We start from the raw sequence: 19,234 nt of genomic DNA, 5'->3' as shown, positions 1-19,234 counted from the left end.
CGTGACTGTGTAGCCTAGCCTATGTTGCGGTACGCAGTGTGAAGATAACAGGCTGAATACCGCCAGATAAAGCAAACTTATTGGGAAGACGCGAATGTAAGGTCTGTCATTGTATCAGTTGTTATTTAATTTAGTTGAAAGTTGCATTTTTTCACAGAACCACAGGTTGGGCTATCCATTAATTATCTTTCCGAAATGGGACTGAATGACTGATAGTCGTCACATCTCGGAAATGAGAGCGGATCTTTTTATTTCAGGACAGATCTGCCAGTTCTAGCGCACCTCAGGATTTACTAGAAGAGGACAGCGAGTTGTCATCTTCATATCCTAATAGTAAGGACGCACCAACATAGACCAGACGTTATTGTAAACTGCATGTGCTACTTGACATGATTCAATCGATTTTATTTACAAGTGCTGTTAAATTAATCCTGTCTCGTCTTAATTCACATGATAGAGCAAGGAACAGAATACATTCCTCTTGTTCTGAGTTAACTTCAGGTGAGTTCTTTTGTAACGATGTTTTCCTATTATTATGATGAAGTATTATGACATTTGTCATTGTATCATTTCAAAGTTAATCAGATCCATTTATTACATATAAACTGTAACAGAAACCTGTAATTTAAATGGTAATTGGAGGTATTATCAACAGTAAAAAATAAATACAAAATTAAACATTGTGGTGCATTGTGAGAAACATGGTAAATTAGGGTGCATTGTGAGAAAATTGCTGTATTTTGAACTGTACTGTAATTCTTTCCATATCTTTGGAGCGCCAATCATCATTTTGAGCACTAGTGAGTTATGGTATTGTTGTTTCTGGCTCATTAACATATTTTGAGGCATGTCTTGTAAGGGGCTATATTTGTTGCACCCATGAGGGGGGAATGCTGTACCAATTTAACTCCCTATGTGGTTGTAGTGCCCCATCAATTTAAAATATAGAGATTTAGAGAGTTTATTAGTCAAATGCACAGGGTTGCAGATGTAAATGCAGGGTACAGTGAAAATCTTAAGCACCTATCTCCAACAGTGCAGGTCAAAGGGAAGTGGAATGAACAATAAAACATTTAAAAATATATATATGTAATAATAACAATAATAATATATACATATTTACAACTGTAACATGATAAATGACCATTGGGGGCAGGGGGCAGGGTAAATGTCTGTTGGGGTGGGGGGGATGTCCATAGGGGGAGCAGTAGGGGTACAGGGGGAGCAGGTAGCTGACTAGTGGTGGCTATTCAGCAGCTTGATGGTCTGGGGGTAGAAGCTACTGGCCATTCTTTCAGTTTTTTGCCATGATGCTCCTATAATGCCTGCGCCTGAGTGATGGAAGTGGGGAGAACAGTCCGGATGGCTGGGGTCCCTGATGATCTTCTTGGCCTTCCTGCAACACCTGGTGTTGTAGGTGTCCTGGAGGGCAGGCAGTGTGCACCCAATGGTGCATTCGGCTGAGCGTACCACCCTCTGTAACGCCTTGCGGTCAGCGGCGATGGAGTTGCCGTACCAGGCTGTGATGCAGCTCCTGTAGAACACTGAGGGCCCTAGGGGACAGGCCCAATTTCTTCAGTCTCCTGAGGTTGAAGAGTCGCTGTCGTGCCTTCTTCACCACTGTGTCTGTGTAGTTTGACCATTTCAGCTCCCCGGAGATGTGTACACCGAGGAACTTAACGTTTTTGACCGTCTCCACGGCGGCCCCGTTGATGAGAATGGGGGCGTGCCCAGCCTGGTTCCTCCTAAATCCACAATCAGCGCTTTTGTTTTGCTGATGTTGAGGGAGAGGTTGTTTACCTGGCACCACATCGTCAGAGTGCCTACTTCCTCCCTGTAGGCCGTCTCGTAGTTGTTGGTAATCAGGCCTACTACTGTCGTGTCATCAGTGAACTTGATGATGGAGTTGGACGCAGTCGTGGGTATACAGGGAGTACAGGAGGAGACTGAGGACGCACCCTTGTGGGGCCCCCGTGTTGAGTATCAGTGTGGAGGAGGTAGTTGTTTACCTTCACCACCTGGGGGCGGCCCGTCAGGAAGTCCAGGACCCAGTTGCATAGGGAGGAGTTCAGACCCAGCGCCGTGAGCTTTTTGGTGAGCTTAGAGGGCACTATGTTATTGAAGGCCGAGCTGTAGTCGATGAACAGCATCCTCACATATGCATTCCTTTTGTCCAGGTGGGTGAGGGCATTGGCAGTGCAATGGTGATTGCGTTGTCCGTGGATCTGTCGGGACAGTAGGCGCATTGGAGACGCTGGAGTGTATCGGGGAAGGAGGAGGTTATGTGGTCTTTGACTAGCCTCTCGAAACACTTCATGATGACGGAAGTGAGTGCTACGGGTCGGTAGTCATTCAGTTCAGCTACTTTCCCTTTATTGGGCACAGGATGATGGTGGACATCTTGAAGCAGGTGCATGGGAATGATAGTGGGTAAATCTATCTATAAGGACAGATTGGAGTGGCAGCTAGTCTTAAACCTTAAATGGTTGAGCATTTTGGTCCTTTTGGTCTGTTTTGCCCCGTAGTCGCTGCCAGTTGGAAGCCTTTGTTAAGGCCTCTGAAGTCATTAATATGCTGTAATGTGTAAACACTTTACCTAGCAGCCAACCTGCTTGCACCGATCCCTTGTAATTACAGTAAAATACTGTGAAATACAAACCCCTCCCCTCAATGAATTTAGTTAATTCATCCATTCGTTCATCCATTCATTCCAATAACGGTAGCATTAACTTTTACAGTGTAATACAGTCAGTTCTACGGTATTGTACTGTGTCATTACACAGTACTTGCTTTGATACTGTATTTATATTAAAGTAGGTGTACTGTAATATTAAATACAGAATGTTATTTGCCACTGAGCTGCCTGTAAAATACTGTCAAATTCATGGTAAGCCTTTTACAGTGTAGGTATAGCTATTTAGTCTCGTTAATTCCCATAGATAGGGCGTAATTGTGAGAAATGGAGCCAAACAGGGACCTGTTTATAGGATACAATAACATCAGTGGGATGTATTGATTAGCCTAGTGTTTAATGCCATTATTTATTTTACTTCCATGGCTTTGGACATGATGACATGGGGTTAACCGACTCCTTTCAACCCCACTGGCAAATCAAAGTGTTCTATGTGTGGTGGGGGACTGTGATGTACAGGGCATTCAGTTGGAACGTGAGCCTTCCTCCAAAGACTCTTCTATGAATGTAGGTCTTACTAGAAGACCTACAGTAAGTCATAAGAGACCAAGCCCACTTCCCTATTGATCTCAATATTCTTCAGGCAGATATTCTACATTACTTATCAAAAAGCTTGCCTTCCTCAGCCCTTAGTTGAAATATGATAATCGTTTGCTCTCCTTCCTGTGAGTGACATAGTGATCAAACGAATGAATAAATGTAGTTAGATTGATGTGATATGATATTATGATTGATGTGATATGATATGATTCATATGACAACCGTTGAGGTTAGACCCATATATCAATTTCTCTATCCCATTGTGTTCGCCAGCTCTGTCTGTAGCGTATGTTTTAAAAGTAGTAACTTAATTGAACCCGTCTTGGTTTCCATAAGTAACCAACATTTACACACAGTCCTACACTCTTTTAAAAAAAGGTTCCAAAAGTTCCTCTACACAGGGATAAGGGTTTTACATGGAACCTTTGTCATCCAAGAAGGTTCTCTGTGGAAGAAAGGGTTTTAAAAGGGTTCTATGGGTTCTACCTGGAACCATTACATGTTATTCTACAGACACAAGCTGAAGAACCATTTAGTGTAGATGGAAATGCACATCTGAAAAAAACCTGTCCTGAATGAAATACTTGTGAAATGAGACACAATTAACCTGACATTCAAATACAACAGGTGAGATGTTAATATCTTCCTGAACCAAAATGTATGAACATTAATAGATATAGGTGTTATGTAATAGTTACAAAGGTGTCATAAGGTCCGAACTAGAGATATAGGCCTGCTATGGGATATTTGAGTTGAATGATCTAAGGCCTGATAAGTGAGGTCAGTTCAGAAGAGGACAGGCATGGATTAGCCTATAGTACAGTAGTTTCAAGTTTGGCTGTCATGACTCGTGACATATTAGGCCTACGTAACATGGCTGTATCTTTTGTCAAATCTGGATCCCTTGACACCAATAGAGTTTCCTCTCTCCCCTCTGTCAGTAGAATGTGTGCACCGAGATTTGTAATAAGGGCAAGTCGAGGATCACACCATTCCCATACATTAGTGGAGTGCTTGGTAGTGTACCTGTAATGGCTGCAACTTTCCCAAGACTCAGCTCCAGGCCTTAGCTCCCAACCTCAGCTCCCAGCCCTCCCAGATCAAGGGTAAAATAAAGTAATTGTTAATCCTCAAGGGATTAGGAACCCATGAGTGATTAAATGTGACTTCTGTCTTTAGAAAAAAAAAAGGACAAATTACTATACCACCTTCGTCTGGGATCTTTACAGTGGGCACTTTTAAGAACAAAGTCCAGATTACATATCTCTATTTCAATAATCTTTATAATAACGGATTAGTCACTTTATGATCACGGAAAATATTGCATTTCTCAGACGCTTAGCATCCTCCGAAACAATGGAAGTCCTCGGAATACAGTTACGTCTACGTGTAATTCCGAACTTCCCAGGGAACGTTATACAATCGTACAATCCTCATCAAAGTGAAACTACAGCCAGTTCTTATCACAAGCACATATCCCCCTGACAGCTTGAGCAGAACAGAATCCATGATGTTTGGCTCTGAGGGTTGGGTAGACAGACAGACAGACAGACAGACAGACATGTTTGTTCACTGCCTCTGCAGTTAGCGAGTGGTGTTTCCTCTCCTCAAAACAACCTCCTGGGACTTGCTGCTACTCAGTGATGTCTAAGCATCAGCACAGCCTCTTTAGACTGTAACCAGATATGTGCTTCTTACCAGAGCACTAACATCTAGACCAGCTCCACCTTACAGACCTGTACTTCATGTATAGGAAGGAAGGAAGAATACATTTGTTCTTACCAGCTGCACAATTACCGGATTGTGTGTGTGTTTGGCACATTTGAACCACCATATCCTAAAGGAATTGCACCGCCATGTGGTTAAAGGTAATCTTTATTATTCCATATGGAAATTTGGTTTGCAGGCAGGATGAATACACACCACTCAATAAAAAACATAGACAATGTAAATAAAAATAAAGATATGATATGGGAGAAAAGAATCTAAATATTTTTCTTCCCCCCTCCTGTAGGGCCTGAGACACAACCCTACACCCCCGTTGCAGAACGGTGGTACGGCCGATAGTTGCATGGCCGAAAAGCCTCCTGAACCTGAACCGGTCAGCATCCCGATGGAGGAAACCATCTGTAATGGGGGAACACAGGAGCCATCTCTGTTGACAAATCTGAAGAAAGTGGAGAACCACATCACAGAGGCCCAGCATTTCTCCCATCTCCCCAAGCGTTCGGCGGTGGACCTGGAATTCACAGAGCTCTCCTACACCATCCGGGAAGGGCCGTGCTGGAGAAAGAGAGGTACAGTAACATACACCACATTGTCTGTCTACGATCCTCAAGCGAACAGATGTATGGGGCAGGACTTTTTCCTGACCACGTACCCTGACCAGAAAAAACTCTGGTTTTTTCCTAGTCAGGTCTTGTTGTCAGGAAAAGCTCCTGGCCCCAGTTGATGCTTCCTAAAACGTTTAGTACCAATTTGTATTACCTCCTCTGCCATATATAGTAGGCTGGATTTAGCATTTATTTCTTGGTGATAGCTGTCAGAATAGGTGAGAATTAGAGATACCTCAGTGTCTAGATTTGCATTGCATGATTACATAAATGTATGTAGACAAAAGCAAAGACAGAGAGCAGATGAGCTCTCCACTTATTAGTGTGCTGTACTAGTGGGAGGGGTCCTTCTTAGGACAGTAATGAGAGGAGAACTCATGCATTAGGACTTTGACCTTAAAGGGCAACTCCACCACTTTTCAAACACATTTTCATTTTCTCCAGCACAATACCATTGCCTATATATGTGAAAACTGCACATTTCTATGTTTTGTAGAAAAACATATAAAGTTCAAACGTTGACATGACATCATGAAACGTTCAAACACTTAAAAACAGTGACTTTCAAGCACTATGAAATTCTTGGTGACATGGGTAGAAACAAAATACACTCCCTCTGGCTAGAAACTGGTTGCAGGTTTTGAAAACTCTTCTTTTAATCCTAGCCTGTGATGTCACAGAGAAGCATTTTTTAAGAACTTCCTTCTTATCTTTTTTCACATATGTAGACTGGCATGGTGCTGGAGATAAGGAATATGAGGTTAAGAAGTGGCTCTTCTGTCACAGCAATTACAATAAATAATTCACCAGCTAAGCTGTGTGCCCACAGAAAGCTCTGCAGGAAATGGGCTGTGTTTATGGTTTATGGTCAAGACTTTAGAAAATTATGTTTACCACTTTTCTGTCACCAGTGTCATGCCAAAATGAACCATTGACTATTGACTATTGACTCAGGATTTAGGATTTAGAAAAGTCACATTACATTTTCTCTATCAGTCACTCACGTGGCAAGAAATCCACATCCAAAGTGGGTAACATCTTAATTCTCTCAGGTGTGCAAGATAATCTGATTAACTGTCTGCACACTCTCTCTTTCTCTTTTCTGTTTTTGCTCTCTCTCTCTCTCTCTCTCTCTCTCTCTCTCTCTCTCTCTCTCTCTCTCTCTCTCTCTCTCTCTCTCTCTCTCTCTCTCTCTCTCTCTCTCTCTCTCTCTCTCTCTCTCTCTCTCTCTCTCTCTCTCTCTCTCTCTCTCTCTCTCCCCCCTTATAATAATGACTAGCCCGATGAGTTCCTGAGATAGAGGGAGGACATAGAGGATATTAAATTAGACTTCATTACAAAAACAAGACATCTGTGGGGTTCCTGGGATTTTTATGAATGATGAATAGGACTTCTAATGGGCCCTGAGTTTTCCTGACCATTTGACCTGGCCAATAAAGTATCTATGCCCTATACTTATAGCCTACAGTAGTCAGGGCTTGGGATTTTTCTTGGTCAGGTCACATGGTTAGGTAAAACTCAGGGCCAACGCATGTTATGCTTCTGTACATGTCAACCTCACTACTCTTCAGATCACAGTAATTCAAAAGGTTTCTGAAGACATCACAAAGATGCATTTAAGCCTGTTTGAATACAATCCAGTTTGTTTGTTGGTATTTTACCCCCTTTTACTCCACAATTTTGATCTTGTCTCATTGCTGCAACAACCCAACGCGCTCGGAAGGTGAAGGTCGAGTCATGCGTCCCCCTGAAACATGACCCGCCAAACCGCACTTCTTAACACCCGCCCGCTTAACCCGGAAGCCAGCCGTACCAATGTGTCGGAGAAAACACAGTTCAACTGATGACCGAGGTCAGCCTGCAGGTGCCCGGCCCGCCACAAGGAGTCGCTAGTGTGTAATGAGCCAAGTAAAGCCCCCCGGCCAAACCCTCGACTAACCCAGACGATCTGGGCAAATTGTGCGCCGCCCTATTGGACTCCTGATCACGGCCGGTTGTGACACAGCCCGGGATCGAACCCGGGTCTGTAGTGATGCCTCTAGCACTGCGATGCAGTGCCTTAGACTGCTGCGCCACTCGGAAGTCCTAGAGAGTAATTCTTGTTGACCAAAATGCAATCATGACCGACACAGCCCTACCTTGAGTCAGTGAGACAGGTGATGTGGAGGTTAGCGCTGGGTTGAATGCTGTTCTGTAGTTGCTCTGTGTGTACCCTGTAGGCTTTGTGTAAGCGCAACGGTGGCCTAGACGGCTGAGGTCATCAATAATGTAGCAGACAGAGTGGAAGCGGAGGGTTCAGTGTAAAACACTGTAGCACAGAGGATGCTTGTGCTCCTCCGTGACTCTCTAAAATAATGACAGGAGCAGGGGAAATAGTACATTATGTGAAATTAGAAATAATGTAGCGAATATGGCCTTGTCATTTACAAACAATATGTGACCCTTTCAAAATGACAACCAGATTGAATTGACACATTCTCACAAAGATAAAACTAAGGGGACTTTTGAGTGTCATGGTACCACACATTGAGTGTGTCAATGTCCCCTGGCCTACCCTAGGAATTTGACAGGCTTGCAAACAGTCGGCAGTTGCTTTGAATGGCCATGTCCACCCTAATCCACCTCTCACTCTGGGGCTGCATCCGCATTGCTGACAGACAGGGCTAGATCAATATAGGAAGAGTTTTATGTCCCCCATCGTCAAAGAAACAGGAACAAATCAGTTGATTCTTACCCAGCAAGTCACATGAATTTGGCTGTGTCACAGCCAAGGAATTTAAGTACAGCTAATCTGTTGATAATAGATACCTGGGTCAGAGAATAACACTAATTGACTGAATGTAGATTTTGTACTGTATGTTTATGTATGCACCACTGTACATTATGAAGGTTTAGTGGAGCATAGGTTCAATGTAAGCACAGATGACTGACACAGAGATATGCCAGCTGGCACATAGACATGCTAGTAATCTGTCATGAAACCCGTGGATTTACCATTGTCACCCAGTCATAATTAGGCCCAGGAGTTTTTCCAGGAGTTTTTCCTAACCATATGACCTGACCCTAGTTATACAATAATTAAGGGCGGACCTGAATATCTGCATTTTCAAAGCCATGATCAAATCTCACGCTAGCTGTCAAAGAGACTAGTAGACCTGCAGCTCAGAGCTGACAATGCCCTGATCTTTGACAAAAAAATTACTTTTACACTCCCCTTACTAACTAGGCACCTTCCCAAGAGCCATGAGCAAACCTTGAATAAAACACTTTCCATTGTCAGTGTTTGTCATTTTACCCCCGGTCCAGTCTGTGTCATATAGGCTGGTTCTCTCATTCTACACAGGCTCTCTGATATCTCATAATGGAATGTCAGCTGCATTGAAGGTTGTTTGAAATGTCACTGCCGTATTTAGCATTGCAGTGCAGTCTGAATCAGACTTTGGAGAGAGCACTCGAGAATAAGTGGCAGATTCAAATTCAATCACAGCCACGGAGCACATACTGTGTTTCTCAGTCCGATTCACATGCACACAGACTCAAACACACACACACACATACACACATGCACACCATTCATCCATCCATCCATCCATCCATCCATCCATCCATCCATCCATCCATCCATCCATCCATCCATCCATCCACTGCAGTCTCAATGAGCCATTGAGTGATGTGGTGCAGCTGGCTGCTGATAACCCTTTTCGAAACAAAGAAATGTGAATAAGTAGCATACATGCATACAGCATACAGCTGAAATCCTGCCTCAAAGGTTTTCCTTAAAAGAGACAGCTAAACTGCTGTGCTGTGTGAGGAGATAATGTGGAGAGATGTGTGAGTTAATAGAACTGTGCTTCCTGGGATGGAGTTTAAAAAGGTCTTAAGCCATGGGGAGCTAACTGAGACAGGAAAAGTACCAGTTTTCCTGCATAATAGCAACATTGTATTTTGGCAGGTAACAATGTCTTACACTGTCTTACACTGTTTGTGTGTGTGTGTGTGTGTGTGTGTGTGTGTGTGTGTGTGTGTGTGTGTGTGTGTGTGTGTGTGTGTGTGTGTGTGTGTGTGTGTGTGTGTGTGTGTGTGTGTGTGGACTTGTTGTCCTATCTTGTCAGGGCCAGAATGTCCTGACACGATAGGAAAACAAGAACATTTTGGAAAAGTCAGGACATTTAGCATGTCCTGAAAAGTCAAAATGCTATTTTAGGTTTAAGGGTTAGATTTAGGGGTTTGGGGTTAAGGTTAGGTTTAGGGTTATGTTTAGGGTTTTGGGAAAATAGGATTTTGAATGGGAATACATTTTTATTCACCAAAAAGTATTGACAAGCAACGTAAACATGGCTGTGTGTGTGTGTGTGCGTGTGTGCGTGCATGTGCATGTTTCATTCATTACCCTGCTCTAGTATTGTGATGGTGCTGTCATCACCTCACATCACAGAGATGAGGAACAAGATGGAACTAGCTAATAGGAAATGCCCCTTTTGACATACTTTCCCCCCCACTTCCAATCTATTAAGGCATGTGGAGGGAGTTTCTCTTAACACTGAGGATAGAAGAACGCCTTTACAAACACCTTAAGAACACCTTACGGCAACTGCAAGGAGTATTCATCTGATGAGGTGATGAGGTCACTCTTGGGGCTGGCTGCACAGGAAATAAATATTCCCGCCCGAGTCGCCTGCTGAGATCACAACCGTGATTCATGCGTAGAGTTAATGACCCTGCTGTGCTTCCCCTGAGCTGGGCGACAACGTTGCCTCCTGGATGCTGTAGTTTGTTTTACAAGTGTTATTTTTTAATTAAGAAGGAGGATTTATTGACTGGATGCAACAACAACGACAACAAAAAACGCCCAGCTTGAAAACTGAATGTAGAAAGTAAATACCTTGGTCGCTGCTGGATGAGCTCAACTCAACACTCACATTTTACCCTCACATTTCATCAACAACAGCTTTAACCTTTGGATATCCTCTTATTCTTTGGGATAGCATTGGGATGCTATGTCAGCCATGTTTAAAGACCGTTATTGACCATGCATCAACTCCCAAACACTGTGCCTATAGCACTTTATATCACATTCCCTGGTCATCAATAAATTAAATACTTCTCTAGGCTAGGGAATCCTTCCCTCTGTTCTGGATCAGCTTTCCTAGCTGAAAAAATCAACAACTAGGTAACACTGATGATGATGTGGACTGTAGTCGCTTGCTGTGACCAAAACAAAAAGAAACGTGGTAGCAATGGTAGCATTGGAGTTTGGTGGTAGCAATGGTAGCAATGGAGTTTGCCTACGTCAGCAGTGCTGCTCTGTAACTGAGCCCCTAGTACCGTAGGGCTTTTAGCTGAACCCATAGCCCAGGTGGTGCTCCTTCGCCTGGATTTGAAAGTCTGAACACATGAGAAGGTGTGTACTGTATGTCTTAGCGGTCACTAAAGGTCATTCTCAATGGCTAAACTCCCATTAGACAATGGTAGCATTCCAGGTCTTCGTCTTTTTGTAGTCGCGCTGCACAGCTGATGGGATCTCACAATGCCTGGAGAAGTGTTTAGAGTCTCAGAAACCACATTAATATGATACAGAAATCTATAAGATGGAGAGACACTTGCATCTCTAAATGCTTGCCATCACAGGAAAACAAATGTCCAAATTTTACTGCTAAGGTGCAGCACGACTGCAATGCAGACTACCTGGAACATCACTGATGTGTCCCATTGTTGAAGCAGCCATAAAGAAGGTCTCAGTAATTGGACATCAGTAACCTGGAGCTGCAGCGACTAACACGCTTATAATTAGCAGACCTGAGCAGGCACCCTGGAACAGGTCAGGAGCTGCAAACCCTGCTCTTCTGAATATCAATGAGTGAACCTTTGACGGTAGTGGTGATTGAGGTGCATTTCTATTCAAGGAGAAAGTTATGTTGCAGTCTAGGCTATGAAGCAATGAATGGGGGGTCTGGTGATATACTTTTGTGATGAGTATCTTTATTGACATGCTTTGTGAATTCGAATGGACCTTATCCACACTGAACATTCCAACGCGGTTATACATCTTACACAGGCAGAGCTATTTTTCCTATGCCAACCAATGTTTAGACAGCAATTTTTTAAGAATAAGTGAACTTTGGTTAGCTCTGCCTGTCGGTGCAAGATGTATAACCATGTTGGAATGTTCAGTGTGAATAAGGTCCATTCGAATTCACAAAGCATGTCAATAAAGATACTCATCACAAATGACATGTGATTGACTTCTACCTTCTATCCCATTAGACATGATTTCAAGTCAACATGATTTCAAATCAACATGGCCACAGTATAATTAAGTTCCACACATGGGCCCTGTACATACTTAAGTTGTACAACTGATGTACAACACATTTGGCACAACGGTTGTGATACAACAGAGAGTTTTCTGCACAAAAATAATTACACCAGTGTGGAGACACCACTCAATAGTTGTCTTAACAATTTTGTGCAGACAAAGTTTCCTTTGTATCAAAAAAATATCAGTTGTATCACAACCATTGTGTCAAATATGTTGTACATCAGTTGTACAACCTGAGTGTGAATGGAGCCATGGAGCAGTTGATAGACTTGATACAGTAATCAATAGAAAAAGTTTTGACTCTACTCTTGTATTTAGGCCAGTCTGTATTTAAATCTACTTGATCTATTACTGAAATTAATGGAATTAATTCATACCATTTGTGACATTGATGGACCTATTCCTTACACAATAGAAAATCCCTCCAAGAGATCAGTGAGATTGTAAGTGTCTGGTCTTTTTCCAGGTTTTAAAGCCTTACTGAAATGCCTTTCGGGGAGGTTCTGCAGCCGAGAGCTGATTGGAATCATGGGGCCCTCAGGGGCCGGCAAGTCCACTCTGATGAACATCCTGGCTGGCTACAGGTGAGAGTGCTGCTATCATTCTTTTGCATAGTTTTTTGTTTTAAAGGAGACTGGAACACCACTCTACCTTACGTATATTTTGATGTTTTATTCAGATATATCAGAAAGGTAGAAGGAGATAGGTGTAACAGGGTAAAGGGTTGAGGCAGTGATTGAATCCCGGTCTCTGTGGGTCCTACATGTGCAAATGAGCGGGAAACGTTACTGCTCAGCAACAGCTCTGCACTGCTTTTGCATAGTTTACACTACCTGCAAGCACTTCTTTTTGCTTATTCAAGTATTTATCCCCATTTTCAACGAACACCTCGTCTGACATCTATTTCCCAAAAAGTGCTCCTGCTCTGTTTCATTCCACTGTGATTGGAATGTTAACTCATTGTATTTTTTTTACACACATAGCATTATTATTGTAAAAACTGGAAGCATCTACAGTAACTGTGAGGAAGGTCTAGTACCTAGTAGTAGGTTTTCACAGTACCCAAACCAATTTTGGGATGTTTTAAACAATTGTATGATGTGTTTGACCATGGGAAAAGAGCCACAGTGGAAATAAAAGTATGATAATGTGGGTTTGATGGAAATGAACCCATGTGTTTATTATCAATCATCATGTCACTGCACAAGGAGTAGTCAAATGAATATGTTTGTATTCATCCATTCTCCACTCCTGTGTGTCCTCCTTAGGGAAACAGGCATGAAAGGGAAGATCCTGGTAAATGGGAAACCCAGAGATCTCCGCACATTTCGTAAGATGTCCTGTTATATCATGCAGGATGACATGCTGCTGCCGCACCTCACTGTCCGGGAGGCCATGATGGTGAGAGAACAGGGTTGTGTTCATTAGGGAACACAATGGAAAACATTTTAAAACGTTTTGCAACTGAAACAAAAATGATTATTGGTCAAATCTAGGTAGTCCCTCCCTGTTTCAGTTCGTTTTCTTCCGTTTGGTGCCTAATGAACATGACCCAGACATGTTCTTATTGGGAGAATAGGTTGTTTGTTTATGGTTTGTTATTATGCAGTAATGATGGACTAATGTGAGGTGTAGAAGAAAGTGGTGACTGCTGCCATCCACTGGATGAACTGCAGTGTGAATAGTGGAAATCATACATTTTCAGTGGATATCGTACATTTTCATGACTAAAACGTAGCTAAATTACTGTATTCTATGGATTTGATGTTGTTTCAGGTTTCGGCCAACTTGAAGCTCAGTGAAAATATGGAAGTGAAAAAAGAACTGGTGAGTTGGATAGAAATGAACAGCTTGCAGATGTGTGAAATTATGCATACAACTGTGATTTGTGTTTACCTACTAATGGTAGAACATTTTATGTGTGTGTGGGTGCCTGTTTGTGTGTGTGTGTGCGTGTGTGTTTAGGTGAATGAGATTCTGACTGCTCTAGGGCTCCAGGAGTGTGCTCACACCCGCACCAGCTCCCTATCTGGGGGGCAGTGTAAACGGCTGGCAATCGCCCTTGAGCTAGTCAACAACCCCCCAGTCATGTTCTTTGACGAGCCAACCAGGTAAGAGACTCGCCATGTCCACCTGATCCGTCAACGATGGGACAAGACAAGCCCTTGTACATTCTTGTTGGTGGTGTAGTGTGGCAGTGTTACTTGATCTAAGTCCTGGAGGGCTTTCAGATATCAAGATTTCAGTCCATTTGAGATAACAGGGCCTGGAGGAAAAACTCCTGGTCCTACTGATGACGTAACATGACCTCCACCTCCGCCATGGATTAAACCCCCCTTGCTACTACAGATTATGTGGAATGTAGCCATGCACTGAAAGTTCCTTTCTAACTGCCCCTCAGGGATGAATAAAGTTGTATGGAATTGAATTAAATTATTTACCCATCAATACCCTGAGTTTTGGGGCTGGAATAAATTGGACATATATAACCTGTAGTGTTATACTGTACATTCCATATTCATTTGAAATAGAGGTTGTTTCTCAACTAGCAGTATCCTGCTGGTCCTGCTTCCCTAACCCTCTCCTGTCTATGTCTGTTTCCAGTGGTCTGGACAGTGCTTCCTGTTACCAAGTGGTTTCCCTCATGAAATCTCTAGCCCTGGGGGGACGCACCATCATCTGCACCATCCACCAGCCCAGCGCCAAGCTCTTTGAGATGTTTGATAAGGTACAAACAGGTCTCTCTCTGTCCACTTCAATCCATCAAATGATTAGACAACACATGAACACAGAGACAATACAGAGCAGTGGCAGTTGTCCCCTGGGTGTGGAAAGGAGTTTTTCCTAACCACTTAACCCGACCAGAATAATTCCAGGACCCTAGTTGTATTCTATACAAGTTTTTTTCTGGTAGGGTCACGTGATCAGGAAAAACTCAGGTCCCCACCCATGGACCAGCTGTGTCTTTCTCTCCACCTGATGTGTTGTCTTGTCCTTCCACAGCTGTACATCCTGAGTCAGGGCCAGTGCATATACAAAGGCACCGTCCCATACCTCATCCCCTATCTGAAGAACCTAGGGCTCCACTGCCCCACCTACCACAACCCGGCAGATTTCAGTGAGTTCAATGGGACCTCAGAACAGAGCACACGTACTCAATATCAATTCAATATCTTTGTTCGTCTTTTGCCCCACATTGCAGACCTCTGCCATGTTTTGTTAATACCCTCTTCATAATGCCTTAAAAATGCAGTTACATTGCCTTATTAGCTATGCATAATGGGTTTTAGTAAGAGGCTATTCATAGAAAGTGTTAACAGGATTTTCTCTGTCCCAGTCATCGAAGTGGCATCAGGGGAGTATGGCAATTGGAATCCTATTCTGTTTGAGGCAGTCCAGGGTGGAATGTGTGCCATAGAGGAGAAGAAGAACTCATTTGACAAAAAAGACACATCCTCTGTTTGTCCAACAAAGTGCCTCAAGGTGAGTACTAATGTTACATACAACTAAGAATCACTAAGGAATAAGCCCCATTGACTGACACACACACACACAAACAAACAAACACTTTAGACAGTGACACTCTGCTTTGTCTTGACACTCCCCCGTCTGTCTCTTTTCACAGGACTCAGGAGCCATTGAGAGCCATTCATTTGCCACAAGCACTTTTACACAGTTTTGCATTCTCTTCAATAGAACGTTGATAACAATATGTCGAGACCAGGTATGTGAGTAGAATTACAAGGGCATTCCTCGGGTAGCTGGGTGCTAAATGGTTGCAATAGTATGCATGTAAAAAACTTTTTGGGCAAGTTTTAAGACTAGCCATGGATTAGTGGAAAAGGCACTTTTATATTAGATTCTCCATTGAGCATGCTTTTAAACCTGCCCTATACATACATCAGTGTCATGAGGATGAGTGAATTGTATAAGAGAGGAAGGCATGCATGCCGTGAGTCATTGTGAGCGTTTCTGTTTCAGGTGTTGACACACCTAAGGCTGATGTCACACATCTCTATAGGAGTACTGATCGGCTTGCTCTACTTGAACATCGGCAACGATGCCAGCAAGGTCTTCAACAACACCGGCTTCCTCTTCTTCTCCATGCTCTTCCTCATGTTTGGAGCTCTGATGCCCACCGTGCTCACATGTGAGTTGACAGTATTGTGAGGGGGACTTTTGAGGTGCGTTAATCAGCAATATGGCTTATAGGCATTCAAAGTGTGTACTGGTGTTTTACCAGGAGGAACTTTGCAGTCAATGGTTTCATCCTTAAATGGCACCCTATTCCCTGGTCAAAAGTAGTGCACTCATATAGGGAATAGAATAGAGCCATTTGGGATGCAACCAATATGTTTTATGTCTCTGTAAGCCTTTTCACAATGCATGTTCTTAGCCTAGGACCTAGGGCTATCATTAACCCTAGGTTTAAACAGGCTAGCTTACCCTGAAGGGTCACACAAGCATTTGTTAACTCTGCTAGGCTAACTGAAACCAGTGTCAACTCATCTTTATTTATTTAGTCAGGATAGTCATTGGATAGTCCATTCAGCAACAAACATCATTGTTTCCCAGGGATCCCCTAGGATCCATGACATTGGTAAGTATGTTAAAGATTTGATTCTTCTTTGCTGTTTCTTAATGTCTGACCTGCAGTTCCTCTGGAGATGTCAGTTTTTCTGAGGGAACATCTCAACTACTGGTACAGCCTGAAGGCTTACTATCTGGCTAAGACTATGGCTGACATTCCATTCCAGGTGAGTTGGTCATCCAAACAAAGCAGGAACACAGCAGAACGTGTGTGTGTGTGCATACATGTTTATTTGTGTGTTTGTGTGGTTGTATGTGTGTATGCATGTGTGCAAGTGAGAAAGAGAAAGTGTGTGTGTTTGTTTCTCAGAGAACCCAACAGCATAATACAAATAGATACAGCAGTGCCACCCAGTGTTTATGTACAGTACGGCCCTCTCTTCCCCAGGTCCTCTGCCCCATCATGTACTGCAGTATAGTGTACTGGATGACAGATCAGCCTCCGGAGGCCATCCGCTTCCTGCTCTTTCTGGCCCTGTCCATCTGCACGGCCCTGGTAGCCCAGTCACTAGGGCTCCTGGTTGGTGCTGCCTCCACCAACGTCCAGGTACCTGCTGGAACGAACTAAATACTAACTAATGCTAATGTTTCACCATCTAGCTAATTTTCTTACCACTTTGAAATGGCACATGTAGCCTTCATGGGTGCACGTCTCCTAGTCAGTACACACAGCAAGAGGGATTTTATTTATTTTTTCCTAACTGAGCGCAACTTAAATAACGTAGTGACTTATTTTGCCAATCGGCTTGCATGAACAGCCGGATCTACTTTTTGTCCACGAGCACCAATCAAATGACTTGTCGCTTGCAAAGTGTACAGACCATTAGCCCCTCTACCTTTCTATCTTTCCACAGGTGGCCACTTTCGTCGGCCCCGTCACTGCCATTCCTGTCCTTCTCTTCTCGGGTTTCTTCGTCAACTTTGACACCATTCCCAAGTACCTGCAGTGGAGCTCCTATGTGTCCTATGTCAGGTATGTCCCACTTGTGCTGGAGTCTGGTCTAGTGGTAGCTGCTGACCTTGAACTACACATGACATGACCACTAGCGGTGGGGGTTCGACCCCAGAGTCCAACGCTTTACGTCTTCTACCTATAACTGTCTCCACTACTCACTTCATGCCTGTCTATCTCAATAAAATAAGAAAAGAGAGAGGGGGTAAAATGTCCCAATGCAACACTGATTGTTTCCATCTTTGCATTGTATTGACCTTTAAATAATAACAACACAGGTACCAGTCATCTGGTTTCATCTAGATTTTAGACCAATCAGTCTGTGTTGTCTCCCAGGTACGGCTTTGAGGGGGTGATCCTGACCATATACGGGATGAATCGTACCTATCTGTATTGTCCGGGGAAAGTGTGTACGTTCCAGAAGCCTGAGGAGGTCCTCCAACTGTTGGACGTGGAGGACGCCAAGCTCTACATGGACTTCATCGTTCTGGGGATCTTCTTCGTGATCCTCCGATTCGCCACCTACCTGGTGCTGCGTTACAAGGTCAAGTCAGAGCGATAAAATAAGAAAACGTGGGTCCCACATCCAGTTTATATATCAATACCATAAATCGCTGCTCGGAAAAACTGGAATATATCACTTTTCTCTGTTGAAGTCATGATGAGACCAGAGAAGAGACATCTTCTATCAAACATAAAAAATTTACCTCAGCAAGTAGGACTCCAAGCATCTACAAGCATATATATGTACAGTAGGGTGGGACTGATGAGGGCACACAGACTGTTCAAAGGACAGACCTGCAGGAAAAACCAGAAACAGAGAATGTTTACATATCATTTAGCCTTGGCATAGCCAGAGGACATTCTACTGTTGCACTGGAGTGTGTCTGTTTTTAAAGACAGAATTAATGAGTATTGTAATCATGTGTTGATTCAATTGCCTCAACTGAACAGAACTATTCACTTTTCTTCCTACTATCTTTCACTCATCTATGGTTTCGTTTCAGTTTTGAGAACTAGAAAATAAATATTACTTATTTGACATGTTTAACATTTATGAAAAACAAATCTATAGATTATTAGGCTATTGTCACGGTTTCGGCCGAGGCTGCTCCTCTTCCTTGTTCGGGCGGACTTCGGCGGTCGTCGTCTCCGGAGTACTAGCTGCCACCGTTCGATGTTTTTTGTTCTTTTGGTTTTGTCTGTGCATAACACCTGTCCCTTATTTGTGTCTTGATTATTCTCCTTATTTAGTTGGTTTGTTTGGGGCAGGTGTTATGCGTGATTGTTATTGTCAGTTTGCCTCCGAGTAGTTCTCTCTCTCGTTTATTTAGTATTTTCGAGAGTTCGCACTGCGTGCGCCTTTTCTTGTTTTTCCGCACTGTGTGTTGTGCGTAATTGTTCGTGCCGCCCGGTTGGGTTGGCGACTCATTTCCCGTGTTGGGATACATTTATATACTAAAGTCCGTTGAAGAACCTCCTTGTCCCTGCGCCTGATTCCTGCACTACATCCACACTCAACACTCTGACAGCTATTAACTTGTTTTATACTGTCTGAAAAATGTACCTTTCTTTAAAATGGATGATTCCCCTAATTATATATTTTTGGTTTCTGTAATCAATTTTCAAAGCCTGTCAATATATAGTTTATTTTAATTTTTTATTATTTCTTATTTTTTATTTAACCTTTATTTAACTAGGCAAGTCAGTTAAGAACAAATTCTTATTTACAATGACGGCCTACCAAAAGGCAAAAGGCTAGGATTTAAAAAAGAAAAAAGAAAAAAGATAAATATAGGACCAAATAC

General features: G+C 43.0%; 1 protein-coding gene across 1 annotated transcript; it reads left to right on the top strand.

The window, feature by feature from the left end:
• Positions 1–467: 467 nt before the first annotated feature.
• LOC311105562 (ATP-binding cassette subfamily G member 4-like) lies at positions 468–18,897 on the top strand. Its single transcript, XM_084147745.1, has 15 exons — positions 468–501; positions 5,247–5,529; positions 12,351–12,468; positions 13,153–13,285; positions 13,661–13,711; positions 13,850–13,995; positions 14,489–14,612; positions 14,888–15,002; positions 15,222–15,367; positions 15,510–15,608; positions 15,866–16,034; positions 16,541–16,641; positions 16,863–17,021; positions 17,329–17,447; positions 17,763–18,897. Exons 2-15 carry the CDS (start codon positions 5,304–5,306, stop codon positions 17,986–17,988), a joined length of 1,932 nt encoding a protein of 643 aa, XP_084003871.1. The 5' UTR covers positions 468–501; positions 5,247–5,303; the 3' UTR covers positions 17,989–18,897.
• Positions 18,898–19,234: the final 337 nt, after the last annotated feature.

Source organism: Coregonus lavaretus, assembly GCF_964263955.1.
Source record: "Coregonus lavaretus genome assembly, chromosome: 30".
NCBI lineage: Eukaryota > Metazoa > Chordata > Actinopteri > Salmoniformes > Salmonidae > Coregonus > Coregonus lavaretus.
This window is presented reverse-complemented; position numbering and strand designations above follow the sequence as displayed.